Source organism: Serinus canaria, chromosome 1 (assembly GCF_022539315.1).
Source record: "Serinus canaria isolate serCan28SL12 chromosome 1, serCan2020, whole genome shotgun sequence".
In the NCBI taxonomy this organism is placed as follows: Eukaryota; Metazoa; Chordata; class Aves; order Passeriformes; family Fringillidae; genus Serinus; species Serinus canaria.
The window spans coordinates 47,314,253-47,337,062 of NC_066313.1; the positions used below are offsets into that span (position 1 = coordinate 47,314,253).

The following is a 22,810-nucleotide window of genomic DNA, read 5'->3' on the forward strand; positions in this document are numbered from 1 at the left end:
TTACTCAGAATGCAGGGAGGAAAAAAAAAAAACCAGATGCAGATCAAACACCAGGGTGAATTTTATTATATATAAAGACATTTATATGTCTTTCTATCCATATATCTGAAGTCCTACCTATGTGCAGAGTTGGTAGAAAAATACAGTGGTGAGATTGACTTAGATGTCTTGTCAGAAAACCTGCTTTCAGGTGCTTGAAATTTTTAAAACAAACTATTTCAGCTGAAATTTTCAGAATTTTTAAGCCTCAGGCCAGGTTGTTGGCAATGTTTCCCTTTTCAGCTTTCACGTTGTTTTCTATTTAAATAGCATTTTCATTTTGAGATGTTCTGGTGCTCGTGTGATTGATGCAGGCCTGTGATCAGCAGATGGGACCTGAACCTGGCTTACAAGCCCATTTTCAAGAACAAGGTTCATACTTACTAAAATTACTTTAGTTCAGCTAAATGCATACGATCACAGAATGGTTTTAATTGTATTCAGAGAGTTTGCATTTAAAATCTTGTAGTGCACAATACAGATTTGGTAGAACTGAGCTAGAGTAGAGACAGGAAGACAGAGCAAAAAGTCTTTTTTTACCTGGTATGTTTCACTCACTAGATTATGTGAGTACATTGCATTATAAGCTGGTTTTCAAATGATAATGTGTCAGTATTATAAAGTTGTCATGAAAGTATGGATAATAAAATGAAGGTGTGGTCTGCCTGGGAAGCTCGGAAGATCTTGGTATGATGTAGTACCACAACCCAAGTAAGAAGGCATGTGCTTTTTAGTGAAACCACTCACGTTTTATTTTTGAAGTTAACTCAAGTATGTAAAGCATTTATGGGATGAGGGAAGACCAGGTTGGTAATCCCTTACTTCCCTTTTCCAGTTAGGGTGCAGAAAGCTTTGGTGTTTATTTTTGAAACCCAGTCATCTAGCAAAAAAAAAAAAAAAAAAAAAAAAAGCCAGCCATGACATTTCTGATATTTTTACTACAAAATGAAGAGGGAAAAGAGGGACAATAACTATGAACAAACTTCTTCAAGGGGGTGTCTGATAATTTTTACTTTCAGTTTTAGGACATTTAAGTGACAGACCGTCAAATAAATCCAATTTTATTTCTTTTGACATGATCAAAATTATCTCTATTCAATTTAAGTGAAATTGATAAGTAATGCTGAAGTGAGTAGGTCACTAGTTACTTTAAAATGTCTGAGCTCAGTCTTCTAAGGGTAAATTAAAAAACAACAAAAATAAGGCATGTCCTGATTTAAAACTTGCTTTTTTGCAAGCCAGCTTCAGAGGTGTGGGAAAAAAAGCCCAAAAAATAACTTAACAATGAGCAGAATGGCACTTTGGCTACCCAAAGTAAGCAGCATCAAGTTTAACACTGAAGTCCCCAAACCATTTGAGATGGCTATGAAAGTGTAGTATTGTCCACACAAGGGTCCCAGGATGAGGGAAGAGACGAGAAAGTTGACTCCATGTATCAGAAAGCTTGATTTATTATTTTATGATAGATAATATATTAAAACTATACTAAAAGGATAGAAGAAAGGATTTCACTACAAGGCTAAGCTAAGAATAGAAAAGGAATGAATAGCAAAGGCTCTCTCTGACCGAGACAGTCTGGGCATGTGATCTGTGATTGGCCCTTAATTGGAAACAACCAGATGAGACCAATCACAGATTCGCCCTGTTGCATTCCACAGCAGCAGATAAGAATTGTTTACAGTTTGTTCCTGAGGCCTCTCAGCTTCTCAGAAGGGAAAAATCCTAAGGAAAGGATTTTTCATAAAACATGTCGGTGACATGAAAGCACTGCTTTCTTCCCCTGGATAGTTCTGTCTCTGTCTCCCTGAGAACCAGCATTTTTTTCCTGCCCACTCTTAGACCCCATTTTAGGAACACTGGTTGTGATGGATCCAACATCTGGAAACCTGACTGGGCCAGGGCTGTGTCTCTCCACATAGGTGTAGTCAGTGTCTCCTGTCTGGCTGCCAATTGCATCACCCTCCTCAAAAAAATAATGGGATCTTGAGCAATGTCTGAAGTGATGATACTTATCCCAACTTGCCGAATGCCTCACTGTTGGCCAACAAACTGCATTCCTTACGCTGGCTGTGTTTTCCTTTCTAGGTGTGCATGTGTATAAAGAAAATATATACAGATTTTGTAGGGGTTTTTTTCATATGGTTTTAAATATTTTCATAGTATATTTAAAATCATGCTTTGAAAGTCCTTGGTCAGACAACTCTAGCTGCCTATTGGCAAAGAGCATTTACAGCTCCAGCATCAGCATGCTCTGTGTTCCCAGTTACAGAGATGTTATTAAACATTGTACTAGTGAACTATGACTTAAACTTCCTATTACAGGAAACCATAAAGTTGCAGTACATGAAAAGATCAAAAGCTAGCAAAAACCCATAATTCTCAAAGCGGGTGATCCTCACCTAAGGAAACATTTTTATTACTCTTTTCTCAGCCTCTACTAATGTATCGTTTGTTCTTACTACGGTGTATAAATGTTCCATGAACTGACAACACTGGAGGCAGAAGAAGGGCACTGTGTAATCTTGGACTGAGCTGCAGACTGCTTTCCATATAAAAACACAAAATGAATGTCATGAAAGTGAAAATTTAACAGGAAGGCTTAGTTTTCATATGAAGCTATCTGTCAGAGGAGCCTGTTGAAGAAGTTTTGGGATAGACTGCACAAAAGCTTATTCTTGTTACAGTTTTGTGTGCACTTTGAAGTGCACTTCGTTGGAGACTACAGATTGGAAAGCAAAAACATATAAAAGATTATATACTTTTAGGAGAGGAAACAAAAAAAATCAGCCATGATAAAGAAAGGAAACTAAAATAAATAATAACAATAATAAAAAAAGTGGCAAATACAATAAATAAATAAGGCACTAAGCAGCATACTATGATAAAGTGTCCTTTTTCATAGCAGCCTAAACATGCTTAATGATGTGCTGATAATGATTCTTATCCAATAGTATTTTTAGATGTAGTTAGTGAATACTGATATCATTGTCATTGCAGCAGCACTGCAGTTGGCTGCTTTTGCTTTTTTCCCTTTCCCTGAGTTTTACACGTTGTCCTCCATCACCAGAAAAAGGCACAGGGTAGAGAAAGTATAAGAAATGGTAGTCATGGGATCATAAAATAACCTTTGGCTCCTGGTCAGAGATTTGGTTTCAAGCAGTGTGCAAAGAAGTACATCCGAAGGCAAAATTGAAGGTAACACCTTCAGAACTGAAGTTGCTGTCCACTAAAAGTAAATGGGTTTTCAAGTAAACTGTTATGCTGGCAAAAAAATAGCTATAAACTTTGGTAGTGTAGAAGCATGCTAGCTGAAATTACCCATCCATAAAATTATGATACTAAAAAGTCCTTCTTTCTTGTTTTTTGCCTTACAAAGCCAAGGCCATTAATGAAAACGTGTGAGTTCAACTTGAATAGTTATCAGTTTTTAACCATTTCAAGGCTAAAACTTCATAGCATGGTTCAAAAAAAAGCTGAGAACAAAGATGTGAATAAAAGATCTCCACAATCACAAATGCACTCAGCAGCATTGATAGAAAGTGTAAAACCTTACTTATCCTTGTCCATTATTTAGAATCTGCACAACAATTTGAAGATAAAATATGCAGACACTCTGCAAAAAACAGTCACAAGAAATAAACTAAAACTGTGAAAAAATGAAGTACTGCAATTCTGCTTTATTAATATGGCAATAAAATGCCCATTCAACATATATATTGATATATGTGGTATAGAAAATGAATGCCAAAAAATTAATGATGCTGCTGGAAATTGGGAGCAGTTTTGAATATATTTGGTGTTAAAGCACATATAAATTCATTAGTGAAATAAAAAAAGTAATCATATAAATTTGCTGTTAGTGGAAACCTTTCGTGTATTTGAATTTTGATAATATATCAAGACTTTTATGAAAGTATATAAATTGTAGTGAGCTGTCTGAGCAGAATTTCATTAAATTTACTCTTGCATTTTAATCCAAAATAAATATGAAGCATTTACATAAAGTATATTTAATGCTCTGTGAACACAGGTTTCAAACAGCTCCCTACTTGTGCAGCTTTCTTATCCTTAAGCTATACAGTAGGTAGTTCATTTATGATGGAAGAATATGATCATTTGTCCAACAAGGACATATTTGTACATCTGTGCACTCCCTTTCAGGAGCAGCACAGAGCTAGAATTCATCTCACTCCTGGACTTACTTCCAGTAAATGAAAGGGTTGAGTAACCGGCATGCTGGCTAGACTTCCCTCCCTTCCTGTTCCCTGAGAGCCAGGTCTTTTCCCAGTCCACCCTTCCTTCCTGTCTTAAAAGTGCAATGACAGAAAGATTTAAAAAAAAAAAAAAAAAAAAAGAGAAGGAAAAAATATAAAGCTATATTGACCTTTTATCCCAAATGAAGACAGACACTGTAAATTCAGCAGAGAAAGTATGGCATGAGAGGATTTAACAGGAATCACTTTGACTTTTTCTGGTGAAATTGTTTAGGTGGCATTTGGAGATCAGCTGTGATAAGTATGTCAGTGAACATGCAGGGAGGTCTGATTGAAACAACTTTTCATTTATAGTTGGCTACTGCGATTTCTGAAAAGATATTAGGCCTATTTGAGGACAGACTTTTTAATAGGGCTGTGGACATAGGATAAAGGCTAAGGGTTCTAAGGTAAAAGAGGGTAATTTTTGACTAACTAGAAGGAGGATATTTTTTACTGTGAGGCTGAAGCAGGTTGTCCAGAGAAGCTGTAGATGCCCCATCCCTGGAAGTGTTCAAAGCCAGATTGGTTAAGGCTTTGATCAGCCTGGTCTAGTGGAAGGTGTCCCAACCAATGTTATGGAGGTTGGAACTAGATGACCTTTGAGGTCCCTTCCAGCCCAAACCATTCTGTGATTCTATGGTTCTTTTCTAGTCTTCCCCAGGAAACTCATTCTCATTGTATTTCATCATTAACAAACAGTGTTGTGCTAACTTCATTAAAAGTTTTGTAAAAACAGTAGAGAAGTGAGTCAGTAGTGTGTAGTTTGTCCCAACGCGAGGTGACTGATTTTTTCTGAGTATTTATCTGAAGGCTTAACACTAGAAGGCTTTGGCATAATTAAGCTTGAAGTCCTATAGTAATTCTTTATGAAAGGCCTCCTGTCACTGCTGCAAGCAGCTGGTTCGTGATGTCTTCCACAGCAACTTGTTTCATATTTCAGGTAATAAAATCTATTGCAGACTAGATTGAAAGCTTTCCAAAAATATTACTTTCATGGAAACTTTTAATTTAGCAGGGGCAGTTGTTATATCTTTCTAATGCAGCATGTTTAATTTTGGGCCATAATACCTGAATAATAATACTTCATCCTCAAAGTGTCTCACTGACTTTAATTCACAATGTCACTGTGAATTAGTTAAATCCTGAGGCTGAAAAACTACAAAAGAGATTCAGAGTTACTCGTCTAGACTAAGTATCATCCACAAAAGTTCTCAATTAAGGCTATAGTAATGTTTGGGAATGCTTGCTGTGCCAGTTTTGTTCTGGTCTTAGTCAGAGCACTCACACAAGTTTGGTGTTACATGAAACAATAAACTCTATTGTTTTTCCACAAGCATTGAAACACGCTGGTTTAAGTTTAAGCAGGTGGATAAACCTGACAGTTAATTACATAATCAGTGTGTTTAGCATGTAGTGCTCAGTTCAGCTCTTCACTCCTGGATACTCAGCACTTTGCAGGATCAAGCCCTGCATGATCTTGAGGTGGTCAAAAATCTCCAGATCACTAATTTCTTTTTCTTCCCTATTTTAAATAGGGGTTTTTTTGGTTTGTTTTTTTTTTTTAAATTTTCTTAGGATGTGCACAAATGCTGTAGCTGTGAACGTTCAGTTGCAATACATGTATTATCCTCTTGTATAATAATGGGGGTTTTTTCACCCTACTTGCTGATCTTTTCATCTTTTCATGTTCATGTAACTTTATAGTTTCCTGTAATAGAATGTTTAAGTCACATTTCATTCCAACATGCTCAGTAACATTTCTGTAATTGGTGACACAGTTAATATTGAGTGAGCAGTAATCTTCTTATGCCACTAGAGCTGTTTATTTGGCAACCTTTAAGGAATAATTCTAAACTATGTTTTGTTTATTTGTGCCCACAAAGACACAAGAAACTCTAAACATTTTCCTATATATAAAAGAGAAGTTTTCAGGTTTTTTCCTAAGTTTTCAGGTGTGGGAGCCTATGAGTAAAATACACCCATCTGCATGGTCAGTTGATTAAAATTATTGCAGAACTTGTGGTGTTTCTCAATATATTTGGAGGTTCAAGGAGGCCATCCAGCCGTCGTATATAACCCCTGGAGACAGTACTTCTAATTCATTACTTTTTCTTTTGTTACAATCAGTTTGAACTCAAATCAACATTGTATAACAAATCAAAATAACCTACTTGAAGAACTAGATGGTTTTCTGGTATGTTGAAAGATGTTAAATATGATTTTAATGCATTTTAATATCATCAATATAAAGACTCTATCAACATACAATCTGGTGATGCATTTCTGTTTATGTTTTACAGATAGATTCATTTATGTTAGAAAAGACTTTTGATATCATCAACTTCAACCACAATCCCAACACTGCCAGGTCTAAACACTAAACCATGTTCCTACGTGCCGTGTCCACACATCTTTTAAAAACAGGAAATGCAGAATTTAATCACTGCTTATACCATAGTTCTCAAAAAATGGATGAAAACAAGAAAGAACCATTGAATTAGTACTCTTTTTAAGGAGGAGAGAAACCTGAACAGCATTTCATTTGTTGATTCATTGTGTTTTCCCCATAGGTTATAAGCTCAATGAGCTCACTTTCAGAATATTGTCTACCCTCAATCCTGCGCACTTTGTTTGATTGGTATAAAAGGCAGAATGGCATAGAAGATGAATCTCATGAGTACAGACCAAGAACAAGCACTAAATCCAAAAGGTATGGTTTTGAATATGTGTAATTGATAAATTCTAAGGTGAAGTGTGTTACACTTCACCCATCAGTTTTGTGAGGTAGCAGTTGCTTGAAAGCTGTATCATTTTTCTGCTTGTTCCTGCAACTCTTCTCCCAGCTTCTTGATGGATGGAATAACTGCGTCTTTCATGTTATGATCCTCATAGTTCAAACATAAAAGTGCTGTTGTAATTGCCTTACAGATGTTTTGGATACTTTCATATTTAAATACCAGTTTGTATAAACTGTATTTACTCAAGTGATGGTGCAATAATTCTGTGCCACTTGGAAGAATTTTTCTTATATAGCCTTCTGCTTACACATAAAAAAAAATACACATATACCTACCCTCAATCTGAAAACCTGAGAATCAGTCAGAGAGTTTTAGCACCATACCTCTTATAAGTAACAAGCACACAAAAATAATGATGTCAGTAGTTCTTCAGTGATAAGGCAGCAAACTGATCTTGGTTATATTGAGGTATGGCAGTGTGGTTCAGGTATATTCTTCAAATTTTTAGTTTTTCTAAATGCTTCAGTACTACATTTGCACACATCAATGAATAAGCAGGAAAATTAACACTGGTCTTCAGAAATTCTAAGGAATTCTTCACTTTGGGATTATATTATTACCCAGTAACTACAAAAGGCAGTAGTTGCTGGAACAAGGGGATGGGGGCTAGGTTTAGATACCAAGGTAGAAATGAACCTGAATTTGACTCTTTATGTCAGTAGAAGTGGGCAGTATGAAGACACAGTTCATTAATTAGATGTCTGCTTTTGGGTGAGATGAATCCTTGCCTTAAATTGCTTCTTTCTCCCAACTTGTTCCACGACTACCTGCTCATAAACAGCTGCCTTCAGGAACTCCACCCAAAATTTCGTTGGAAGTCAGGTTAGCAGTGAAACAAGACCACTCTGTCAATGGGTGGTGTTACAGAAGGAATGTACAACGAGTCCTTTCTCCAGTTAATGTAAAACCAAAGGAAACCAAAATGCAAATAACTTGCTTCAACACTGATCAAGTTGCACTCCCAAATGCCTGTTTTATTACAAACCCATAAGTACAATTGAAATCACTAAAACTCTCAATGTTTATAAGAATTGTGCCAAATTTAACAAAAATCTCACTGGAATCATGCTACATGCTTCAAATGGACTGCAGAACTGTTTCTTTAATGTTTAGTTTTGCAAAAAAGTACTGTGTATTTCATGTTATCTTTTCAGTACACTTTTAAACTTTAATCAAAGTTGATTCAAATGGGTATTTTTTTGGTATTTCTATTGGAAGCTATTCACCTCAGACTTTTATTCCTCTGTGTTGTTCTGTACAAGAAATGTGTTTGAAAAGTTTGACAAGTGTCGCCAAAGTTAAAAATTAACACTGGAACTTTTTTAAGAGATAATACAATTTGGTTGTGAATTCTCCACTGGTACTTTTAAGGCATTTGTCAAAATACAAGACAAGTCTAAATATGAATTTGATAGCACAAAGTTACATTTGCTTCCAAAGTGTAATTAAGAATGGTCTACATGGTGTCATCAGCAATAAATTTAAATTAAAACGATTTGTTAGAATACAGAATCCATAAGTTTCCTTGCTTTTGTTTGTTTTTTTTTTTTTACTGTTGTGGATCTTAACTGGAAGAAAATGAAGGAGGAAATGGATAGGTGATATATAAGCATTTGAAAGAATATCACAGTCACAAATTAGATTTGGTCTGCTTATCTCAGATTTTAAGAGCATAACAGTACATTATTTTCTGAAATGCTGGACTGCAGTTTAAAAGGTAGAACATAATTCCCTGTTATGTGTATTTATGTAATTGAAGAAGGCATATAATATGAATTATGACACTTCTCCAAAATATTGTGTTTCTTGGTTTGATTTTGCAGTGATGAACAGCAGAGGGACTATTTAATGGAGAGAAGAGATCTGGCTATTGATTTTATTTTTTCTTTAGTATTAATAGAAGTTTTGAAACAGGTAGGAGTTCTCAATTGTCCATTAACTAATAAATGATGGAAATTAGCCATGCAAGTGAATTTTGGGATTCTTCTTTCTGTTCGCATCTTTAAGATTATAATAAAATCATGAAATACATCCTGCATGCTTCTTCATTGCTGTCTTTCTTGCACCTGTATGATACATAGCATTCTGTGCTCATACTGACCTTACTTTGCCAAGTCTTTGGAGCTAAAGTATTTATCTTCCAAACTAAATAAACATAGAATGGCTGGCTCATTTTAGCTATTTTGTTAGCTACATGCTGTTTTAACTGATATATTTCTGAATGGATGGTATCCCTCAGTAATACTAGCACATGTGTACCTGTTATATTTTATTTTATGTTTCCAGATTCCGCTTCATCCTGTAATAGACAGTTTGGTAAATGATGTTATTAACTTGGCTTTCAAGCACTTTAAGTACAAAGAAGGGTAAGGCTTTTTTCATGCAAAAATTCTATTAAAATGATACTTTCTTATTTTTGTAATAGTTGTGGTTTAAACAGTATGTTTTCTCAGCTGAGAATTCTTTCTTGTGTCTTGCTAGGTACCTTGGTCCTAACACTGGGAATATGCACATTGTTGCAGATTTGTATGCAGAAGTAATAGGTGTTCTAGCTCAAGCAAAGTAAGAAAAATTCAATATATTGTTTCCTTCATAAATATGACAAAGTCTGCTTGCTTGGCATGTGAACATTCTGATTTTCTCACTTTCTTTAAGTATTCTGTAGGAATAAGTTATTTCAGTTCATTGGCCTTCTATTTATCCAGATGTTCTAAAACATTGGTCTCTAGGGAATCGCAGGCTTTCTGCATCTAGTCCAGTGATCATGAATAAATTCAACTCAACCACAGCAGCATTATTTTTCCTATCTCAGCAATGACGTCTGTAGAAAGCCCAAAGGGCTGAAGAGAGCTATTTTAACTAGCTTTTTTGTAGATGCTATTTTTTCTTTAGCTGGGCAAACCTATAAATGGCTATCCTCCTGCATAGCAACAATGTTAAGGCTCTCTGCAGCTATTTCAGCTCAGAACTTAATGCATCTGCTTCTGAACTCTTCATCCTTCTTAGAACAGATCACATTAGACATTTTGTGGGTCAGATCTTAAATTTTGAATTTGGAAACAATCAAACTCGGGATCTCCTGTACCCCATATAGCATCTCATTGTGCACTTAAACCACAAACTAAGCAGAGGATGACTTTTACTGCCCTGATGTAATGCTGTCTGTCTCCTAACACTTTGGTGCTGCTGAGGGTGAGTCTCAGCTCTAAAAAACCAATCAGTTTGGCTTGATGTGGCTAAAACAGTTTGGGATTCTGGAAATCATACAAATTTAGCTAGGGTCTTTCCTGGGCCTCTAAATTGGCTGGGTCAAATGCAAAAGGAGAAGTTGTATCTGCATCCAAAGCTTCATGTCGACTGTCAAAGTTTTGAAGGGCCTGGCTAAGATGTTTCTATCACTGAAGGGCTTCTTCCTGCTAACCTATTTCTCTCATTTCCCTTGGGTTGTCTATCGAAGGGGATAACAAGAGGTTGTTACCTGCTACACCCACCACCACAATTACAATCTTTCCATTTTGTCTCAAAAAGGACAGAGGTCCTGTTGGATGCTCTTTCTAGGTATCATTTTTATGGACAATGTGTCTCCAAAGACACCTTCAATAGATTTGTGGGGGGAACAAAAATTATCACAGAGCCCGCTACCCCAAGTTATTGTAGTTGTTAATGCTTAAGTGTTACTGTAATGGCTATTGGGAAAAAAACTGAAGGGACAAACTGCTGTATGAATATTTTCAGGGTTATAGTATAAATATTTCCTTTTGAAAATATTACATGTACTTGCAAGATAGCTATCTTCCATCATGGATTTTTGAAAAACATTTGAAGGGGTTATTTAAATGACATTGTTAGTTCTTATGTAAAAGGGATGCGTGGTAATAAAATAATTTGAAACATGTGGTTATCTAGAAGGACTAAGATCAGGCTGTATGCTTCCTTTTCTCAGTTTATTAGAAGTGAAAGAAAGCTAAACAAAAAAAAATCTATTCAAATACTGAGCGAAATGGTACTTTTATACAACCTAAGTTTTATCTTCTTTAGGTTTTTCCCAATTTATAGATCTTACAATACATTTCAAATGAAATGTATGTATTTTTTGAAACTAACCAATTTGAATTCGTAGATTTCCTGCTGTAAAGAAGAAATTTATGGCAGAGCTAAAAGAGTTGCGGCATAAAGAGCAGAGCCCGTATGTAGTTCAAAGCATTATCAGTCTTATAATGGGAATGAAATTCTTTCGCATTAAGATGTATCCTGTGGAGGACTTTGAGGCTTCTCTTCAGTTTATGCAGGTAAAATCCTCAAGTACACAGCTGTGGTTTCCCAGGCCTTTCTGAATGGGCTAGCCTTTATTTTCCATGTAATATTCTAGGAGATTTTCCATATGTCATTCCCACATAAACCTACATGCAGCTACTTTCTGCTTGTTCTGAGCCCCATACCAGCTTTTCATTAGTCATTTTCATACACCTCTAGTCCCTAGAGCTCACCCTCCAGCTGGAAGAGGTTTTGTTCTGTAGACCCCAGCCCTTCCACCCCACTATCCCACAGCTGTCCTTTGCCGTGTCCATGCCTAGCTGTGTCTCCCTAGCTGCTCACTGCCTCCAAAGTAGATATTCCAATACTCACACAGTTGCCAGAAAAGAGAGAAACTTCTAATGGAGGAAACCACTGAGGAAGAGACAGAGAATTGAGGCAAAAGCTGGACTGAATTTCTTTTGGATGTGTTGTCTCCTTCTACCACACCTTCCCCCTGCTTGCTGCAGAGTGCATTCTGTACTCTCCTGGTTTAAAAATCACTAGTACAGAACATAGTTTGACTACAATGAATGCTTTAAATTAATAGATTACATAATTTTCTAAAAGGCAAGAAATTACTTCATGTTTCAGAGTTCTTGCTGGTAATGTTCAATTGGTTTTGTTCCCACCAGCAGGTTTCTTTAGCCTAATCTTTCTATTCCCCTGTTTTTTCTTGGGATCACCCACATAGTTACATGCTTTGTACCCACTCATCCAGTAAAATAAATATTTTATATGAACCTCCATGTAAAGTTTAGTGTATTGGTTCTGTAAATGGAGGGAAAAAAATCAGTGTTAGATGCCCACAAGTAAGAATTTGGCATTGGAATACAAATTTTCAGGCATACAGGCACACCGAGCTTTTTCTTTTAAGTCCTGAACAGGATGCACATTCTATTTCAGCTTTGCAATATATTCTAAACCATATTTAATTGTATATTTAAGACATATTTAACAACACAGAAACAGGTAATTTTTTTCCTACTTTACTCTTAGTTATATAGACACATACTAGTATGTGTCAATTTAGTTTAAGTTATCAAGAGCTGGCAAATACCAAAGTAATGTATGATCAGTGCACTTGACTTGATGAGTGAATGGGGTTGTGGCTCAGCTTTATCCAGTGTTCACTACTATTAAAATTTGTGGTAAAAATCCCATACAGTAAAACTGAAATTTCAATCTCTACCTTCCCCTGCTACGTGAATTTTTCTATTTACTACTCTGCATCATAAGATGAACTTGTGCATGTGGGAAAACCTCAATTGCTCTGTTTGGTGAAGTACATTTCAGCTCTTTGGGCAGTTTGTCTGTTTGAGTATCTCCATGCAGTGTTTCACCTAAAACCTCTGTCACACAGTGCTGCTGTAGTAGAGAGAGATGCTTTCAAAGGGTCAGCTAATTTCAGGAGTGAGCTCCAGAAGAGCCTGTCTTCCCTTAAAGAGTGCACAAGCACCTCAGGAAGCCTGGCTGGACTGACTGAAGCCATGTGTTGTATAATCCTGTTAGCACACAGGAGAAAAATATGCATGGTCTGAGGTTTAAACTGCTCTGCCTGACTGTGAAGGAAAAATGGTCAGTGGGGACCTTCCTCGTGCAGTCAGGGGCTGTTTGGGCCTTGAACCCAGAGAAAAACTAACTGGGGCAATAGGATTTGTCATCCTCAGAGAAGCTGTACACACAAGTGGGTGGATGCTTATCTCCCCTCCCTCACTTCCTGAGCAACACAGCTGTCTGGAGAGTAGTTCACTGCATGTTTAGGACACAGTCTGCTTTTATTTTTTTCTTAATCCCCAGATGCAGGCTGGAAATTGTCCTCACATAGCACAATTCCATATTGACCCTCAATATGCAACGAATCCTAGCAATGAAATTCATCCAAAAATATTTGCAGTAACATTGTTCATTACCCTGTGTGTCTTAACCAGAGAATTACATTCCTTTTCTGACTATTGTGTGAAGCAGTCCATGTTGACTATTAGTTTTGCTCCTGAAGATACACACAGGGCATGAGGTCAGCCCCTGAGTCCAACTCAATTTCCAGTCCAAAACACCACCAGGCACAGCTGGAGTCAGTGGAGACTTTCTGGATTAGAGTAACAGCTCCTTGATCTTGACTTATGTCCTGCTTTCTACTTGCTGCAAAATGCAGATTTAGAAGTTAAGAGGCAAATGTTTTCAGTGGGATTTGCAGGATAAAAATAGTCACTGACATGTTATTCACATTCAGCAAACATTCAGAGGTCTTTATTCCAACTGATATGCAATTATGTTTCTTGTTTTTTTTTTTTTTTAATTTAGGAATGTGCACATTATTTCCTTGAAGTTAAAGACAAAGATATCAAGCATGCACTGGCAGGACTGTTTGTTGAAATTCTTGTCCCCGTAGCTGCTGTAAGTTTATTTTTGATGTTGTTTGCATATTACTTTAAAATTAGATAAAACAGCTTTTGAAATAGTTTTTTTTACTGACATGAAATTTTATTTCAGGCTGTTAAAAATGAAGTGAATGTCCCCTGTCTGAGGAACTTTGTTGAAAGCCTGTATGACACAACGCTTGAACTTTCATCACGAAAGAAACACTCACTGGTTAGTAACTCTAAGAAGCAGAGGTTAAAATTTAGTTCTGAGCAAGACCCTTGGGAAATTGCAAAATGTTTTATTTGGATTTGGCTATAACCAATACATTTCTATTTGCAAGGAAGATTATTGTGTTTCCAGAAAATAACTGTACTTCTTTTACTGATAATATAATCTGAATTAGTCTGAATCAAATATGTTGTCAGCTTCTGGTTCTGAGAGTTTTAAATGGTTAGGTTTTCTCATAGTTGTTATGTGTAAACATTAGGAGAAGAGGAGAAAGAATAGAGTTCACTTTTTGTCAAGCGAGAACAAATGAGGCATGTGGGAACAACTCTTTCACGGGGCTTAAATAACACACTGTAGGAAGGAAAAAATTTATAACACATGCCCTTTTTAATCCATAACTTGGCTACTGTGTAGCTCCCTATTTCGTTTTTTTTCATGTGAGATGAGCGGTGGCACTGCAGTGTATTTTTGGAATCATGAGTTGATCTGAATTAAATGAGGATCTGAGTCAGTTTGATGCTGGGCTGCCTTAAGCAGTCTGTCTCTCCAACTGGGTCAGCGCCTGTCAGCAGTGTGGCATTAGCTAATCCATTTTGAAGTCTTGTTCCTTTTAAGTAAAGAAAGTTTGTCATTTGTCCTCCCTCATTCTAGGGGAAAGTCAAAAAGACTTCCCTGTTTCCAGTTCTTTCGGCAAACGCCGGTCACTGGCGCTAGCGAAACTGCTGGGAGGACTGCAGGAGTGTGCTGGAACTCTCTGCCTCTTACAGCATTCCCAGGGGACAGTCAGAGCATCCCCTGGGGTGCAGTCCTGATCCAGTCTGAATTAGTGGGAGGCTTGAGATGGATTTCTGATTTCACTCTGCTTGCGCTCGTGTGGCTCTGTTCCACTCTACTGAGTTAATAAAACATTGTTGGAACTGCAGCAGGGTAGAGCTTTTTTGTACAGTTTTTACATTAAATAGAACTTCCCAAACCATGGCCATACTTGCCAAAGTCAATACTACATTCTTGAGAAAGGATTGCACAGCTGGGCCTTTGCAGTTGATTGCTTGTCTACACACACCACACTGGAGGCTACATAGTTAAAAGTGACAAAATAGAATAGATTCTTGTGAGGGTGTGATTAGAAATACAAACATTGCGAGGAGGAGGAGGAGGGGAAAGGCAAACAGTTGACAGAAATAGCTGCAGTGCATATTTCCAGACTTCCAGGAAGAAAGCACACTCCTTAAAGTCTGAACTGGACCAAGATCAGTGTTTGGTGAATCCATGCACTCACTGTACAGACAGGATGGCGAAAGTCATCTTGCTTCATTTTCTGTCTAAAACTACCTCGTGTGAGCTAATCATTAAGGCTCTCTTGGTAGTGAATGGAGAGAATTAGGAAATTCCAGGAGATGGTTTCTCTTCCCTCCTCTGGATCTTCCTTAGGATGGGCTGTAATGCTCTTGGAATGTTACTAAACTCTGTGATCCAATCAAGTACTCAACTGTATATTAATAAAGTCTTCTGTGAGAAGACTTCTCCTGTCCCATATGTATTTTGGAGATGAAGATTATAAAACTTAATGTGCATTTGCTCAAGAAATTAACCTAGATATGGACAGTTTTGTTATGTGTTACTGGAACAGAAACTGAGATTTAGAATGTGTTTATACTTTGAGCTGTAAGTGAAGTTAGAATTTAGACATCATTTTTTAAATAATTCATCTTAAAGTGAACATTACCTTATTTTTTACTAACAGCTTTTATGTCCTGACTGGATTTATTAACACTTCAGCTGAAACCTTAGTCTTCTTGAAATAGCAGAGTCAGTTTCCAAATCATTAGGTGCATTTTAGCTTATTTTTTAGTGTATCATTTACAAGTGTTAAAGTAAGCGTTGACAAAGAGACTGGGTTCCGGTATTTCAACTTCTGTCTTCTGCTTTGCTTCCTATTTTTTTTTCACTTCACAAGCTGTAACTCCCAGCAGATCCAGGCATTCCCTGTATTTTAACACAATCCTTTGACATGTCTCATGGTAAATATTGGGACTGCAGATTTTGAGGAGTAATAGTCACGTGATTCACAAGTTCCAACAATCTCTGTGGGTCCTGTTGTTATAATAATAAAGTTTAGTAATTTCCATGCCTTTATTTCTCAGTAAACTGGCAGAACTTAGCCCTGAGAGTCTGTAAAATTGTGCCCTATCTTACACTGCTGTGAGCACACATGGTTGGTTCTAGTTCATCCTTGAAAGGTATCTGTAACAGCTTTAGAGAAGGCTCCTTTTAAATAGCACTGCTTGCTGATGTGTTTATGTTGGCTAACTTGTATTGCACAAAACGGAGGGGTTAGAACTTCAAGTTTACAGTAGCTCCATTAAGTTAGTTTTGTGTTGTGTAGACATGCAAATAACCCTTTATTGACATCCCTTTCCTGTTTAGGCTTTGTACCCCTTGGTTACATGCCTGCTTTGTGTCAGTCAGAAGCAGTTCTTTTTAAACAGATGGCATATTTTCCTCAACAACTGCCTTTCCAATCTCAAGGTTAGTATCTCTTGGTCTTAATATTGTATTCAGAGTTCAGTGTGCACTGTTGATCTGTTGCATAGCCTTTTTAGGTAAATGTGCTGAGTTATTGCTATTATCTGATTCCATACATTACTTTATTCCTGACACTACAAGTTCTTTAGCTGTGCAGGTTTTTTCAATAGCAAAAAAGTATTCTTGGGCCTAGTTTGAGTTTCTGCTGTTCCTCTAACTCAAGCCAAGACTGAGTCAAACGCCTGTGAAACAGAAAAAATTGCTGATGGAAGTTAATAGGTTGAGTGACATACCAAAAATGAGCTAGTAGTAACTTCCTTTTTTCACACAAGCATTGGAAACAAAGAACTTGTTATTGATTTTTCAAAATGAAACTTCTTGTAGGACACTGATTCCATTGCTTGTTTCACTCGTGTTAAGTGTTTGCATTACAAAAACCCTAAACAGTTTCAAGCTTTTTCCTCCATGTAGCCCTTCTTATTCCCTTACCATATGTTAGATCTTTGAGGTTTAAGGTTAGTTTTCCACTGCAATCTGCTGTGGTTCCCAGGCTGCACACGCGGTGTTCAATGCACACGTGCTAGTTATCATTGCTGCTCCTCCACGCGCCTTTTACTTTTGCAATAACTCCTGTCCTGTGCCATGCCAAAACTGCAGCCCTGTGAAAGGATGGTCCTGTGCCCACCTGAAAAGGACAATATTAGAAACACAGTGCAGTGATTAGAGCAAATGAAGGGCCTCCCTACTGTGTCTTGATGAACCAGTGGTTAGGAGGCTTCTGCTAAGAGCAGACTTCTAACTTCATACAAACTTCACATTTCAGCCACTTTCTCAGCTCAGAGGCAAATATCTGCTCTCCAAAAGCTGAGTTCTCAGGCTTATCAAAAAGGTATATATTACATCCTTGTTTGCTGTTGCTTTCTGGTCATGCATTCTCTCTGTCTTAGTGAAACAATTTGTATTGACTCTCTTCATATGGATCCTGCTGTAAGAGTAGCTTTTCAGAGTGTTCAGTCTACCTAAAGTTTTCTTTTTGCCAGTACTTGAATACCTAACTTTCAGTGAGGATTCATTTACCTAACTTTCAGTGAGGATTCATTAGAATCTTACTTGCAAAGCGATTCAGAAAATAACATTGTTGTTATTAAAACTAATTTTGTGGGGTTTTATGCAATTGTACAAGCTTCACAAAAGGCAAAGACAGATGGGAATACATATTTTTCTGAAAACTGAGGAGATCCTGACAAACTATTTGAAACCATCAGAGAAAATATAAGAAAAGTTGGTCCTGTCTTACTGATTGAAAATAAAATTGGAATTTATCCTGCAACCTGTAATTCATTGAGATATGCTTCAATTTATAGGGCTCTCAGATTAATGTGGTGGAACTAATTCAGTCTTTACTTTGGGGAGAAAGCAAGGTAGCTGAATATGTGGCTAAAGTAAGAAAGTGGTTGGCCACTCTATCCCAGTACAGAGAAAGAGATGCCCCAACCATTGAAACAATCTTTTCACCAGACAGGCTGACACCTCACAACCCAAGCCAGACTCACACAGCTGGAGGAAAAGCTGGAAATCCATCTGTTAGAGGGAGAGTTGTGCACACCAACACCATGAGCTTGGACAGATCTCTCTCATGGACATGCCCTTATTGCCCCTGGATGTGTCTTGGCTTTTTATCACCTTCCTCTTAATCCTGTCTCTGCCATGCAGCTTACTGATCTGACAAAAAACTGGTCTCCTATTTGTTGAAAAATTCAATGACACTGGTTTCAGCCCTTTTCTCCTCCCTCTTTCTCAGTGGCCCTCTCAGCTAAATACCTCATCACGGGGCTGTTTGGACATTTGTTAACAGATAGCTTCCTCCTCTGCTACACAGCCTCTCATTAGCTTGACTCAGCCACAGCCTGCTGTTTTCTTGAAAGCTTTGGAATAAGAGTAAATTTTGATAAACGTACTTCATCACCTGTTGAAGAAATAAAATTCTTGGGTCTGAATTGTTCAAGGACTGACATGATTGTAACTGGTGAAAAATGGATTGGAAGTAAACAGGTTAATAAACAAAATAAAGGTTAATAAACGAATTGATTGTAACTGATTTTATTATTTTAAAGGCCTGCAGAGAATAATATGCCATGTAAACTTTGGCATTCCTTTTCCTACTTATTCCAAGCATGTGTGACAACCATTGTATGCTGCTATAATAAACAAAAAAATTTTATTCAGTTTTCTGTCCATATAAAATTTTATTGCATAAAATGTGCTGTCAAGGAGTTGAATGGAAATTGGGGCCCAAAAACAGTGTTTCTGTTCCTAAGCTTGTGGCAGATACCACATTGAAAGTTGAAGTTGTCTCCCATATCAATGGCAAATTGTCTTCCCATCATTTTGGAGGACCCAGACCCATACACATTCAGGAATTTCTGATGGCATCAGCTGCAGTTTCTTTGATCAAACCGCAGTCTTTGATCTGTGGCTCAACATTTGCCTGCCAAAAATATCTCAGATTTTTGCCGTGGAGATTTGCCCTGTGGGCCAGGCAAACCTTATCTCAGGTCAAAGTGTACAGGACTCCTGCAAAGTTTAATCCAGCAGATGGCTCAACATGTGGGAGACCATCTAATTGGACTGCACTGACTTGTTTCTTACAACTGCCCCAGAAACAGAAAACTGCATGTGGCTGAAGAGACTCAAAAACAATCCTGTACTAGTTGCTAAAAATAAACAGCAATCCAGACAGATAAACCAATTCAGTCCAGCTGATAGCAGATGCCATGTTAATTAGGCCTCCACAAGCATCCACTGATTTTTGTCCTTCCACTCTTGAGTATGTGTGGCACATTTCTTTATCTGTTCTTTGTACCAAGCCTCCACCGTAGGGCAACAACTTTTGAATTTATCTAATCTACTGAATAGGAGTTTTTCTTTTCATAGTCTAATTGTGGGGGTTTTCAAACAGGGATTTTAAATTGTAACGTATCAAATGTAACTAACTTGATACTTGGGTTTTTCAACAACTTTAGTAATAACAGAAGCAGGTTGGATGCATGAGCATCTTACAGCTACAGGGATGGAGCTCTGAGCAGTTGTGAGGCTCTTTGTTTTTGGATTTTTATTATCAAAATGCTGAACCTTGGCATCCATTAAGTGTAAAACTTCCTTGCTGATTTGTGTGGGAAGTTTTTCTTATGTGAAAAACTTACGTGTTTCTTATGTATTTCTGTAGAATAAGGACCCAAAAATGGCTCGAGTTGCACTGGAATCTCTGTACAGACTACTGTGGGTTTACATGATCAGAATTAAATGTGAAAGCAACACAGCTACTCAAAGGTAAAGGGCTTTATTTGTAATGAAAATCCATTGTAGAGTGGATGTTGCAAGTCAAGAGGTTGTATATTCTCCTGAATTCCTTCAAATTGTCCCAATTTCTGTTGTGAAATAAGAAACTCAACTGTACACAACAAAACATTACCTCTCGTGGCACTGTCAGTTATTCTGTCACCTATGAAAATTGCTGTATAAAGTGTTTCTGCTTTTGGAAAAATTAGAAGTAGCTCATTGTTCAGTGTAAGTTAAAAATACTTTTGTAGTGGCCATTGAATGGTCAATTTACTTTTAATATAGTAATAAAATAAAATAATTACACTGAATTTGTAGCAAAGGATCAGAACAAGACACCCCATTACATTTTCAATTCAAAGGAAGTTTTTTTCTGGTCTTTCTAGATGGGGTGTCATGCTAAATGAAGATCTGCAAGGTCAAAAATGTCTAATGTTCATTTTTCTTTTACAGTCGACTTATCACTATTGTCACAACCCTTTTCCCAAAAGGGTCCCGTGGGGTTGTGCCAAGAGATATGCCTCTAAACATCTTTGTGAAGATAATACAGTTTATTGCACAGGTATGGGAGAGCCATGAGTGCTCTCATTATCTTTGCAGATGATGAACAATTTATTTTTCCAACAGCGAATTAACAAATAATTAAACTTCTAATGACTGAATTTTTTACCACCCTGTTGACATTATTTTTCATCCAGGGAAAGATGAAATTATTATACACTGAGCTGGGGCAAACTTGTTTTGAACAACAGGTTTTGATTAACCTCATTCCATTGAAAATAGATTAAAATGTGTTCACTTCACTTACAAGTAATTTTTGTCAGCTTTTTTAATTTCCAGCAAGTCAAAAAATGCATTTGTTGACACCTTCTGACTGTCAATGAAGTTCAAAATAATAGGCCATGTTTCATCCTGATCCTGAATCATCCCTGGTGTATAGGACAATAAGTTGCACTGCTTTCAAAGCAGTAAGTCAGATGTCAACCAAGTTCAGCATGGAATTGACAGATGTAGTTTTCATCAGTTCAAGTGGGAACTCCTAAAGTAGACTAACCTGCAGTACTGGAAGTTTCATCTCTTTTATGACTTAAATTCAGAAAATTTTCCCATTGAGCAAAGCACTTAAGCATGTACTTAAAATCTCTGAATAGGAATGAAGCAAACAGATGCTTAAAATCTTCCCTTAACTGTGCCATCTGTGAACAAGCTCTTTTTATGTAAAATACTGTGTTAGTGCCATAATTACTGCAGTTTAAATGAAATAATTAAAAGCTTTATTTCCAAAATGGATCATTTTCTGTTTAAATGCTTCACATTTTGGATTTTGTCAACATAAAGCATTGTTAAAAGCTTAAATCTGATAATATGTTCTACATACTTCTGAAAATCTGTTTTTCCATATATTTAAATAAACCCTGATTAAACTGGTTTTCAGCATTCTATAGCCTTAATGAAAATAACTAACAGAAGTGAGCAGCTTACTGATTTGCAGTGTTTTTGCTATTTTAGGAACGTTTAGATTTTGCTATGAAAGAAATTATCTTTGATTTCCTTTGTGTTGGAAAACCAGCAAAAGCTTTCAGTCTCAACCCTGAGGTATGATGTACATCTGTGCTTTTTTTCTTTTTTTTTTTCTTTTTTTTTCTTTTTTTTTTTTTTTAAGTTAATATGTATTGCATTGTGCTACATTTACTTCCTGGTTACATTCTAAGCACGCTTTCACCTTTGTCCTGTTTTCAGGCAAAATCTTGAATCTGATTTATTGGTAAAATATATCTGTGAATTTCTGACTGCAAAATGTCACATTGTTTATGCCTTTCTGGTTTTTTCTCAGTGAAGAATATCAAATGTGAACTAGTGCAAATGTATAAAACAAAAAAAATATATAAATAAAACTATTGGTTGCAGTATGTCCTTACCAGCAGTATGTTGTTACATGCAATGCCTTAAACTTTATTTTAATAAAACAATAACTTTTCTGTAACAATGTCAGTGTTTTTCAAAACAGTTTTACTGAGTACATAATGCAAGAAAACTTGAAAAAGAAAACACTCTAAAACAATTTTACCACTCTGACCAGCAAAACTGCACTGGTGTTGGTGTCATGAGTCAGCTTCCTAGTGCTTTACCTAGAGAAAAAAATCAGAAATTTGAAAAACTTTTCAAAGAAATCAAAATATAAATAAGTACTAAGAGAATAAAAAATTCTCTTAAGAATATACAATTCATTAAAATTTTGAAAATATTTTCCTTTGAAAATTAAGAAAAAATACAAAATAGTTTGTGATCCTCTCATAAAACATGTCTGTATTAATCTTGCAGAATTACACTGTTGTATCTATTCACTAAGATGTTAAAATAGAGGGATTGCCTTGCACAAATTATATTTGCTAGAAAGATGTGGAACAGTAGATTAAACTTTCTACTGTGAAAAGCAGGAAAAATGAAAGGCAAACTTTACTTTGAACACAGCTTTCATCTTTCTGTAGCAGAGTAAAAAAGAATGAAACAGAATTTTTGAGCGGGCAGTCCTCACCATGCTCTGGGTCAGCCACCTGCAGCATTGACCGAGGAAGGTCCTACAAAGGACATTTTGTGTTAGCCCAGCTGAGAGGGGGTGGACATAGTCCTTAGCTTCTTGTTGAATCAACATCTGAAGTTTTTACTGTTTCTCAACAGCATTGTAATTCTGAAAATAAAATCATTATAGTGCCACTTTTTTATGTACGCGGACTTTAGCATTCTGAAAAAAAATTCCCCATAATCTGTGTAAATGCATCTCCGGGAGACTGTCAGGAGGACAGCCTCTTAGTTTTTGGAACACATTCCAGAGAAACTGAAAACATTCTAGTCTTTCAATCACTGCAATGCAAAGCTTGCAAGTTTTCCTCTGGTGCATTCCCAGAAGGCATTCAGATCACTTAAATTCAGTTTCCTGATATTTTCGCATTGTAGTTTTGGCATTGA

At 36.7% G+C, this 22,810-nt stretch overlaps 1 protein-coding gene across 6 annotated transcripts in view; it reads left to right on the top strand.

Moving 5' to 3' along the window:
• The window catches only part of FRY (FRY microtubule binding protein), a 224,273-nt gene that overhangs the window by 111,739 nt on the left and 89,724 nt on the right, over positions 1 to 22,810 (top strand). For all 6 annotated transcript variants that reach the window (XM_050978471.1, XM_050978466.1, XM_050978479.1 and 3 more), the window contains 11 exons: positions 6,866 to 7,005; positions 8,917 to 9,007; positions 9,380 to 9,459; positions 9,575 to 9,655; positions 11,214 to 11,382; positions 13,691 to 13,783; positions 13,880 to 13,978; positions 16,406 to 16,507; positions 19,731 to 19,834; positions 20,297 to 20,405; positions 21,353 to 21,439. In XM_050978471.1, the coding sequence (XP_050834428.1) occupies positions 6,866 to 7,005; positions 8,917 to 9,007; positions 9,380 to 9,459; positions 9,575 to 9,655; positions 11,214 to 11,382; positions 13,691 to 13,783; positions 13,880 to 13,978; positions 16,406 to 16,507; positions 19,731 to 19,834; positions 20,297 to 20,405; positions 21,353 to 21,439 (1,155 nt within the window). The remainder of the gene's footprint in view (positions 1 to 6,865; positions 7,006 to 8,916; positions 9,008 to 9,379; positions 9,460 to 9,574; positions 9,656 to 11,213; positions 11,383 to 13,690; positions 13,784 to 13,879; positions 13,979 to 16,405; positions 16,508 to 19,730; positions 19,835 to 20,296; positions 20,406 to 21,352; positions 21,440 to 22,810) is intronic.